Here is an 11,684-nt window from a genome sequence, read left to right as displayed (position 1 = left end):
CCAAACCATTCGAACCTTAGATCCATCTATCGACTCCAAACATTCAATCATTTGCCCCAATTCCAAAATCGTTGCCATCAACAACAAAGTCCAACCCTTCGAATCTTTGATTCAAGAACTCAACAACAATCAAACAAATATCAAACCAGACTCCAAACATTCGAAATCAATTTCATCAGCCTTCCCAAGTTCTTTCCTATCCTTCAATTCACAACTCCAAAATCAAAAATCGATTTTGAAAATGACAATATCGACTGAAAACATTCCAATATCAATTTCCTGTTTGACTTCCAAAACGACTCAAAACAAGAGCAACAAAAGCAAGATCGATTCCAGATTTATCAAGAATCTGATTTTGACTTCCGCTTTGACTTGTTGATTTCAATTGCCGACAAACACCAAACACAATTTTCTCAACTCAATTTACAGATCAAACACTGAATACAAAACAATTTTCATCTATTCTTCATACGTTCTTCAATTGTTCTTGAGTGCTCATCATCAAGCTCTTCACAGAAGATTATCAATCGAAATTTTCACGATATCAATGCAATTTCAAGACTCCAGTCACAAATCAAAACACCAAATAGATTCCAATCGATTATCAAAACAATAAACTATGTACAATGACTTACGATAAAAAACAAATCAATATCATGAACAAGAATGAGATCAAAAGTTGAAGTCGACTGGATTTCAATCTGGAACCAATTTTGGTCAAAAAGATATGTCGTTGAACCGTAACAGAATATTTTTGATTTGGGCTTAAATTTGTATTTATGAATAGTAACGATTTTCAAATGGTTTTGGATTTTGTTTGAGCTTGATCAAAGAAAGAAAATTAGATTGGATCTAAAATTGGGCTTGAAACAAATACGATCCAACTGAGGCAAAACGATCAAAAATCAAGAACGCAACGCACGAATTCAATGAAATTAAGAGAGATCATAAAGAGAGACTCACCAAAAATGCTTCAATTGTGACAAATGTTGCCAAACCGAGAATCGTTCTTCAAAAATCACGTTGATCTTGAAGACCCGCTCTGATACCAATTGTAGTGACATAAGAATATGGTTTGGCATGCGGAATTAAAGTTTTTACAACGAACATGGTGATTTGGGTGTTCAAGAGATGTATTGATTATGTATGGTGTTACACAAAAAGGATCTAGATCTAGACTACATAAATAACACACACTTACACACTCACTTTTACATCTCTCAAGCACACCTCTACAAGTGGTATGAACCCACCTTATATAGAGGTGTTTACATGTCTCTCTCTCACTCTCTATCTCTCATGAGTCTAAAGGCTAATGCACCACATGCAAGTGGGTTTACAAAAGTCAAACATTTACAAAGTCAATCATGAATAACTTTGTACCCCAACAGGACTATCAACGGTCCTTGAGTTATCAGCAACTCAATATATACTCATAATGGCCATCAGATACTAAGACTCAGCTAGTCTATCATGCACCCTACTATACATAAGTAATATAATGAGAAAACTTACATGAATCAAATACACAGGGAAACACAGCAACATACTCACTCCCTGCACTGATTGCTCCAGCGAACTGACTAGCACCAAACCAAGGTGGAACCCTAATCAATACCCCAATTCCTTCAATTTTGACCTAAGGTCAAACTTATCAAAAATTCAACGGTCAAAAAATTCAATGGTCAACCATCACCACGACGTGGAGGACTCTTGGTCGCGTCGTGGGAACATCCAGACAAAACAATTACGAGGACCTCAAACGTCACGACGTGACATGCATATTGTTACGTCGTGGGATCTGACTTTGGACAACTTAATTGATTAAGCCATTAAGCCATTAATCCACACAATCATCCCTTTCAATATGCTTCCTTACACGCAAAGAGTCATAAAAATTGTTGCTTTATAGACATGAATGCCCTATGCAAGTCTTAAGCTCGTACTATGTCACAAACGATGAAAAAAGGTCAAAACCTCATGTATGAGTTCAAAACTCTACCAAATTTCACATCTAACACATATAACCACAAAGGGTTTCTATAGATCAATAACGTTTCCAACTTAATGGAATCCCAAAACTCCAACTATTCTAAACATGGAGAATAATGAATAAAGGTGTAGATCTAGCAACATAGAATCATAAAGCTTGGAGCTTTAATGCTCACAAAGGTTCAGATTAAGTGTTAGAAGATGATGATGAGACTTGCAAGATGGATATATGCACCAAGGATGATCCCCTATCCTTTAAGACACCAAAAACTACCAAAAGCTCAAGAACTCATCAATGGAGGATAGGGTTTTGTTGAGAGGGTTGGAGGCTGAAGAAGATTCCCTAAACCTTGAGTTTAGGGGCTTAAATATGGAAGAACCCCTAAAAGATCATGGGCTTGGGTGGTTGAGGTCACGTCGTGACCTTCCTTTCGTCACGTTGTGGCAGCCACCTCGGATACGCATTCATCCAATTGGCATGTCACGTCGTGACACAAGGTTTTTCCCAAAAGCCATACCTTTGTTCCTTCTAAACCCTCAACCGGTATAATCTAGAAAATGGGTGTTATAATTCTCCCTCACTTAAATTAGATTTTGTACTCAAAATTGGTTCTCACATTATACTCTTGTAACACCCTTCGAACCTCTTGTAGGCTCTCCAAACTCGTTTCCTTCAACACGGGTTGAGATCGCTTCGAAAACTAGCATCTGCAATCATTGACAAAAAGGGGTCCAAAACCGAGCTCATAAGCCAATCTGAGCAGAAACTCCAAGGATCTAAATCACATTTAATGCAAAATCTCTTAAGCAATCGACCAACATCCAACACTTATGCCAACACCATTCTTAGCGAGAAATTTTGACCTACCGAAGAATGAATTCCACATAGCACCACTAACCCACAATGAGAAAAACTATCTTCTTTGCCTTTAACTTGTAGACTCCAAAGTCATACCTAGCATCCATGTAGACATCGCCACCCCATCCGCCACCTATGCTAACCAAAATCTCTTCGAACCGCTTCGACCACGACTTTATGTCCTTGCGCCGCCTACCAACAACCTAAGAAAGAACCTGCAACCAACACCATAGCTGACAACCTCACACATCAATGTACCAACAAAAACCCTAAACAAAGCCCAATAGAAAAAGACTACACTAGCCTATACATCCACCCTATCGATCGAAATTTGTAGATTTAATCAGTCCCAAATCTTCCCGAAGGCACACCATCCCACTGGCAACACTCGGGCTTACCCCCAACCTGCTAACCACTAACAGCTCTCGAGCTCATTCTCGATCTGCTAACCACTAATAGCTCTCCCAGTTCTAACATAGACCTATAATGAACCTGCAAGACTTAACTCTCCTCATCAGGCCTTTAGGTCATGACTCGGATTTCCAGGTCCCAATCAAACAAAAAAACAGACAAGAAAGTCCTCCACACGACCCTCAACCTGTACCCCTAACACCCTAGGATCCTAAAGCATGATGATGCCATACAAAATACTAACACGCCTACAACTAAGACTATTTGGAAGAAATTCAACAAATGAAGCCTTGATGTAGAAATCAGAATATTAAGCATTACACGAAAGTCTTGAACTTGGGAAATCTGGCTGAAAACTGCATTTTGGCATGAGTTCTTTCTGTTACAAATTCTCCACTCACCCCTACTTGAAATATACAAATCATTCAAATGATACACACACAAAGATTTTTTTTCTAAATCGAACAAACAAGAGCACTACTTTTTCTTTCCCTTAAAGAATAACTTAAAATGGAGAAGTTATCCTTAAGTCTAAGTCACCCTAGCAATGCAGTCCACCTAGAACCTCGAAACACCACTAACACAATTTTATACATGGGACAATCTTTCATTTAGAAGGAAACTTCCTGAAGCGAAAACCAATTCATAAATGATATATATATATATATATATATATATATATATATATATATATATATATATATAATAAACTAAAATCAAACTCGCAGTCGAAAAAGTCGCCATAGTTGGATCCTCTACAACAAACTGGTAGGCTCTTTCTTTAGCCCTGGACACCTCAGCCCTCCCTTGACGTCCATCTATCATCTGCCATGCTAAAGGTGTGGGATTATGCACTTCACCAAACATGAGAAGGGGGCAATGGGCTCTGATGTGGCCCTTCTAGTCGTAATGGAAACAAACCCACATTCTCTGCCTGCAATCCATACCGAAATGCCCCGCATTGCCACACCTACGACATCTAAAAGATTGACACCTTCTACCATGAAACTTCCCACACATCTATCACAAACAAAACTGCTCTGCTCTACTGGTCCTACTCTCGTGTCGGTGGACTTGAACTGCTTGGCCACCGACTGCAAGTGTACTGAAACTGGCCTATCCTCCTTCCTCTTGTCCAATCCGGTGCAGATGTTCAAATGTTCACCATAGAAGAAAGCAGTGGCGAATCTAGAACCAAAATCAACGTGGTTCCTTATATAAATGAAATGGAAAAAAGTATGAAAATGTAGGTCTTTTGGCAAAAATAAGGTAGTTCCTTATGTTTTTTTATATAGAATTATTGTATTAAAAAAGAAAAAAGGTAGGTCCTAGGACCTACCTTGAGTGTATGTAGTTACGCCCCTGGAAGAAAGCCTTTTCTCATTCTCGACGAGAAATCTTGAAAAATACTTAATCTTTGCAAAACATATTATCCGAACAATTTAGTTTTACATAAATGATTGATCAAAACGCCATTATTTACATATGATTTTACAAAAATCATTTGTGCATGACATTTTATTTTAGAGCAGAATGCACAACTAAAGACACCAAAATAACTAAGGATTTAAAGAAAAAATATAATAAATATATATCTTAAGCAAAACTGAAAATGTAAATATCCTCAAATGTTCGGAATGAGTCAGAGAAAAAAGGACCCCTATTGATATTATAAGTTTATATATATATATATATATATATATATATATATATATATATATATATATATATATATATATATATATATATATATAGGAAAAGTGAATATACCCTTAAGGGTATATAAGCTTAGGTACCCGAACACACCATAATACGTCGTTTTGTTTGATAAATTCATTATAATGTTCATAAACTTCAATCTTAAGTTGATTTACTTTCAAGATATTCGAAATTTCCGTATAATTTTTCTCTTACATCACATCTTTTTGCCGAACACTTATTAGGCTATATATATTGTAGATGAAAATGAAAATTATGTAAGAGAAAGATAAATGTGTAATTTATAAAAATCTTGGAAGTAAATCAAGTTAGAAGTTAAATTATAAGAATATTAGACAATTAGAATGTATTATATGATACAAAACAACGTATTATGGTGAGTTTTGGTACCTAAGCTTATATACCCTTAATGGTATATTCACTTTTCCATATATATATATATATATATATATATATATATATATATATATATATATATATATATATATATATATATATATATATATATATATATATATATCAAAAAAAAATTAAGATCTATGTAGCTCACCACTTTGCACCCAATGCCCCATGATTTTAAGATCTTTGCCCTTAATATCATTCTTGGAAAAATTTTTATCATGCGACTTAAAAATAGATCTCCCAAAAAGAAAAGAAAAAGAAAATGATATTGCAAATGTGGTATATGATTTGCATAAAGTATGATGTAGGCAATTATGACGTGTCCCGTCCATTTTCTGCCACTGGATGATCGTTGGTGAGATTAACGGCTGAGACTAATTCTAAGCTTTGTTGATGAGGCGTGTATTGTGCGTGTACAAAAAGCGTGTGGGGGCTTCGAGTTCGAGACAAGTGCTTTTGGTTATCAAAGCAAGTGGCAAGTGTACATAAATAGCTCCTTGGGTTTCGTTGGTGATTATTTATTGATAACGATATATGTCACATTGATCTTTTATAAAAGAGTGTAAGCACATGCCTACATGCTTCATATGTGTTAATGTATGCTGGAATGAATTCGGATTACGTGAACGTAAGTCGTCAAAAATCAGATATTATCATCATTTAATCACTTTCCAAAAAGTATCGCCATAAAAGAACAAATTATTGTTGGTAAATATCATTCTTATTGCTATGAATCGTGAGTTACAAACACCATATCTACAATAAGGCTATGGGGTGTCGTGATTGGCTTACCGCTAGTATCTGACGTTGAAGGCTTCACCATCTGTAAATACCGGCTCTCGACTTCATATTTACCGCCGGTATAATACCCGTGGTAGCTTTGTACCGGCTGCAAAATTTTAAATTTTGGAACGTTGGGGAGAATTGAACCGTTGGCAAACGGTTGGAAACGACTATATGCCATTTTTTTAACAAATCTATTATATATACAATTCATTCTTCCAAAATATAACCACACTACAAATTTTGTACAAAACTTTTCATTGAAAATGTCTTTCAACAATCCAAACTCTTCTAAACAAAATGCTCCAAACCAAAATGTTAAACAACCCTTTCACATTTTTCTGCTACGATCTGTCATCACCACCACCTTACCGGCCACAAAATGGATGGTGTCCATAGCTATTATTCACAATTCCAAATGCCACAACAATTCCAATTCCAATCTCAACCCGAAATCCAACCATCCCAATCCCAATTTCCATCCCAACCACTTTACACACCTTCAACCGAACACGAGGAACAACAACAACGACCTCAACAATAAAAGAAAGGAAATGCCGATCCGAGAAGATGGACACAAAAATAAGAAGTTGAGTTAACAAAGGCATGAATCGACATATCCGAAGATGGTGACGTGGGAAACGGTCAAAATTATGATCAATTTTGGTTCCGTATCACGAAGCAGTTTTGTAAGGGAATAGGTCGAGATCTAGATTATGGGACCTCCGACCTATGTAACTCGAAATGGAATCTTATGAACAAAGTCGTGACACATTGGAATGAAATTTACACAAACTTTGAAAAGCAATGAGCTAGCGGAGAAAGTGAAGCGAATTTGTTGAAAAAAACGCACGCTACATTCCAAGACGATACGCTAAAGCTTTTTAAGTTTATTCATGTGTGGGAAGTTGTTAAAAGAAGCATTAGGTGGAAAGAACTTGCAACACATGAAGAAATTGTTAATCCACCAAAAAGAAGTTGAGGATCTTCATATTTAAGTTCACAATAGGTCTCATCGGATGATCACGTAGTCGTTCATTTTAATGATGATAATGACGACATTGAAGAAATATGTCCGCCTCCTCCTTAAATGGGAAGGGAAAAGCTCGAGTAAAAGTGAAAGGGAAAATGACATCTTCAAATTTGTCGGTCGGGATCAAGCGGTCAGCTAGATCGGATGAAATGATGACACAAATGACACAATTGAATTCAATTGTAAAGAGGCATATGACTGAAACCGTCCGACTAACAGAATATTCATTGTTAATGTAAGATGTGAGACATCTTGACCTCAAAGATCAAGAGGCGGCAAAAGTGGTGAAGGAGTAGATTTGCGAAAAATATAAGCTAAACTGCAAATGAAATTTTGATGTTATGTTTTTTTATAGGTTTTTTTTTTCTTTAATGTAATTTTTAATTTCTTGTTTTTATTAGGATTTGTAAAATGTAATTTTTAATTTTAGTATGGTTTTCACAAAAGTTCTTATTTTTCTTATTGAAATTAAAAAAAACTCATAAGTAAACCATTTACCACACTCTATTTCGTAGATGAAAATTATAAAAACTATAAAAGTTGATGTGACGCCTACATGACATATTTTTACCATTGGTAAAAAAAATACCACACCCCTTAACCTAATACAAGTCCAAAAGGGTTGGCGAAGTCGCTAAGCTAGGCTATCGAAATAGGCTTCCAAGTGGGCCAGACTACTACTCAACATTCTAATCTAACATCCCCATAATTTTATTGGGAGGAGTGTTGTATGTTGTAGATAAATTTTGAATTTAGAAAAAGATTGGATGGTACTTGTACTACGAAGATACAGGCAGTTATGACCTGATCAATGATCATAAACAAAGCAGATGTCAATTTCGATGTGTTTGATCTATTGGTGCAAGACAAAATTAGTGAAAAAATCGACACTGCTAATATTGTCATAATATACAATGGGCGCCTTAGTAGGTGAACAAAAAAGTTTCCTCGGTAGCTTGCAAATCCAACTGTACCAAGAAATAACACTTTGGTGTTTGGATGACCATGACACCAAGCTGTCACCAAGAAAAATACAATTACCGAAGATAGACTGTCTATGAATAAATGTATTAAAATGTTAATGAATATTCTAATATGTAAATGAAAACATGAAATCAATGTATAAAAATTGTGAAAATGATGATTTTTTCTTTGATTATAGAAAAATAAGATTTTAACTCACTACATTGGATATATCCGGTTATTTTTCAATCAAAAAGTTAATATTAGTTTCTAAATTCTTAAAGCAAATACAATCGTCCAACAAAAATCATTATTTTTGTGTTTTGGAGGCCAATAATCCTTCAACTCACTTTCAAATTTAACATCATTTTTGTGTTAAGTTCGTTTTAACACCATATATAAAAGTCAAATCTGTAAGCCTTTAAAACATTATTTTAGATGTGGGTTGTAATTGAAGTACCATCAAAATTTTGATGTTAAACAATCAGTATTAGAAAATCTCTTAATCTTTTAATGTTTCTACTAGATCCACTTCATTAGGGATTAAGGGGATGTTTGACTTATTTTTTGAGAAGCCAAAAATCATTTTAAGAAAATATAAAAGGTAAAAGATGTTTGGTAAAAACTACTTTTGGATTTTGGATATAAGGAAAATAAACTTTTTGAAAAAGTCAAGAAAACCTGACATTTTGCAACTTTTCCTAAAATGACTTATGACCTTAGATAAGCCAAACACCCCCTAAGTTTATAAAACTTTTTTGTAAATAGTTTATAACTTTTCAGCTAAAGTACGAAATATAATAATTGTTGTAAAATTAGTTATTATCTAAATTGAAAAATAAAGCTATAGAGAAAACGGAAAAGGTCACAATTTTCCTTTTGAAAAACAAAAATTGCAACGCTTTCAACACACCACAATATACGCGGTCCATTATCCATCTCACTCCACCGTATAAGAAACCATCCACCCTTTAGGGTTTCAAACATTCCTCATCCCGAATTCTCTCATTCTCCTTCACCATTTTCATCTAACTTCACCTCAATTCCACTTTTCTCATCTCAATATTGAAAACATTTTCTGGGTTCTTCCTAGTTTTCCCTAAACCCATTTTTTTTTCTTCACTACTGTGCTCAATTGTGTCGTCTCCCCTGAGTTTCTCTTTGTGATCACCCAAAAAGCTTCAGGTTTTGTGTTTCTACAGTCTTAAATTCATCAACAAGTTTGTGGGGTTTCCTACTTTTGATGTGAAAAGAAAATGCGAACTGATTATCAAGGCTCATCTTCTCCAAATTTCACAAGTTTTGGGCGTTCAATTCTTAGTATGAAACGCGATCCAGTGGTTCACTCCATAGACCATGAAATCCCACATCAAGAAAAGGAAATCGAAGCTTTTCAAAGACAGGTAACTCAAAGGTTTCATGAGTTATCTGCAGTCGATTCACAGGAACTTTTATCCGTTTCTTGGATTTCAAAACTCCTTGATGTTTTCCTGTGTTGTCAAGAGGAATTCAAAGCCATATTATTCAACCACAATTCTTCTTTGAGCAAACAACCCATGGATAAACTGATTTCTGATTATTTCGAAAGGAGTATAAAGGGTTTAGACGTTTGTAACGCCATTAGAGATGGGATTGAGCAGATCAGACAATGGCAGAAGCAATTGGATATTGTGTTATGTGCTTTGGATAATCAAAAAGGTCTTGGTGAAGGTCAAATCCGAAGAGCTAAAAAGGCTTTGATCGATTTAGCAATTGAGATGCTTGACGAGAAAGATTCAAACACAAATCTTGCTCAAAGAAACCGATCATTCGGGCGATATCAAAAGGATTCACAAGGACACAAATCTTTGAAGCATTTCAGATCATTATCTTGGAGCGTTCCAAGATCTTGGTCATCTTCAAAACAACTCCAAGCAATCGGGAACAACATTGTTCCTCCAAAAACTAATGAAATCATCGCCACAAATGGACTGGCTGTGGTTGTTTACACAATGAGTCACGTGTTCTTATTTGTAATGTGGGCTTTAGTGGCTGCAATCCCTTGTCAAGATCGTGGGTTACAATCCCATTTCAACATGCCCAAAAATTTCATTTGGGGGGCACCGATTCTCTTGTTACACGAGAGAATTTTGGAAGAATCCAAGAAAAAAGAAAGGAGAAACACTTGTGGGCTTTTGAAGGAGATTTATGGGATTGAGAAATCAGCTCGATTTATGAACGAATTGACTGATTCCATTCAGTTCCCATTACCAGAAGAAAAGGAAGAAGAAGTCAGAAAAAGAGTGGACGACTTGAGGGTTGTTTATGGAGCTTTGAAGAACGGATTGGATCCATTGGAGAAGCAAGTGAGAGAAGTATTTCATAGGATTGTAAGAAGTCGAACTGAAGGACTTGATTCCATTGCAAGAGGAAGCGACTGATCAATGGTTTGAGCTCTCTATTTGGTATCTTTTTTTGTTTCAAGAATGAGTGATCTTGAACAAACTTTGGTAATGTAAATGTTATAAACACCATATATTTACCTTTTTTTCTCTAGCTTTTTTACAACAACAATGGTTTGTTTTTGGTTAAATTACCAATATGATGATATGAAAAGCTGATAACACTGAAATCTTGTTATTGTTGCTTTGAGTTAATAGCTTAAAATATGTACAGAGAAAGTTAAGCTACAAGTTGGATCTTGATGCTTTGAATTATATGTTTTTATTATCAACATTATTCATTGTTGGTGTTGAAGTTCCATATTAATGGTCAAATCATGAGAAATTTGGACTCCATTTATATATCAAAACCTGAGTGGTGTCTAGACTAAAGAGTCACTCTTTATGTAGTTAAAACAATCTAATTCATCATTATGTGGTTGAAGTCTTCCTCTCTCCTCAACTATTGTAGAAAGAAATTCAAAGATCTCCACATATCTAACAATTGATTTGAAGAAAATGTTGACCTAACCGAATTTGTGAAAAGTTTACACTTCCATCGGGAATTTATATTAAATCAACATAAGTTTATCTCTTCAAAATCGAATTGTTTACTAAGTGTACATCTTAATGGCTCGATACCAAATTTATTCTAATTTATGGTAATTATGCAAAATGATTTTGATAAGAGGTGATGTATGTGAGATATATGAAATTGATATTCTTGGTTGGGTTGAAGGTGACAAAAGAAAATCTTTTGTTTATTCTTGAATAAAGAACTTCAATAGGAAATTGAAAATTTAATAACCAATACAATCTCATCTCAAAGTATTGACCTTTGACAAGAAGCCTTCTTTACTCACCTATTTTGACCGGTTCATAGAAGCTTCTATGGAATTCAACCATATAAAGTTGACTTTGACTTATATATCAATATATTTAGGGATAGTCATAGCTATGGAAATTAAATTAAAGATTTGATGAACGGGTTATTCACTTATTTGTTCACATTCACGTTTAGTTAATAAAATTATTGTTTTAAACTGAAACTAGAGATAATCACAAAATTGACCGATATTTTATCCAACTTTTGAGCATTTGT

At 34.9% G+C, this 11,684-nt stretch overlaps 1 protein-coding gene across 1 annotated transcript; it reads left to right on the top strand.

Annotated features, from left to right (window-relative positions):
* Positions 1-9,132: 9,132 nt before the first annotated feature.
* Positions 9,133-10,877, top strand: LOC145094289 (protein BYPASS1-LIKE-like). Its single transcript, XM_079032577.1, has one exon. It carries the CDS (start codon positions 9,419-9,421, stop codon positions 10,580-10,582), a length of 1,164 nt encoding a protein of 387 aa, XP_078888703.1. The 5' UTR covers positions 9,133-9,418; the 3' UTR covers positions 10,583-10,877.
* The last annotated feature ends 807 nt before the right edge of the window (positions 10,878-11,684 follow it).

The sequence above is a fragment of the Lactuca serriola genome, chromosome 1 (genome assembly GCF_051521515.1).
Source record: "Lactuca serriola cultivar US96UC23 chromosome 1, Lser_US96UC23_V15, whole genome shotgun sequence".
In the NCBI taxonomy this organism is placed as follows: domain Eukaryota; kingdom Viridiplantae; phylum Streptophyta; class Magnoliopsida; order Asterales; family Asteraceae; genus Lactuca; species Lactuca serriola.
The sequence above is the reverse complement of the archived record's forward strand: the minus strand, read 5'-3'. Positions and strand labels throughout refer to the sequence as shown.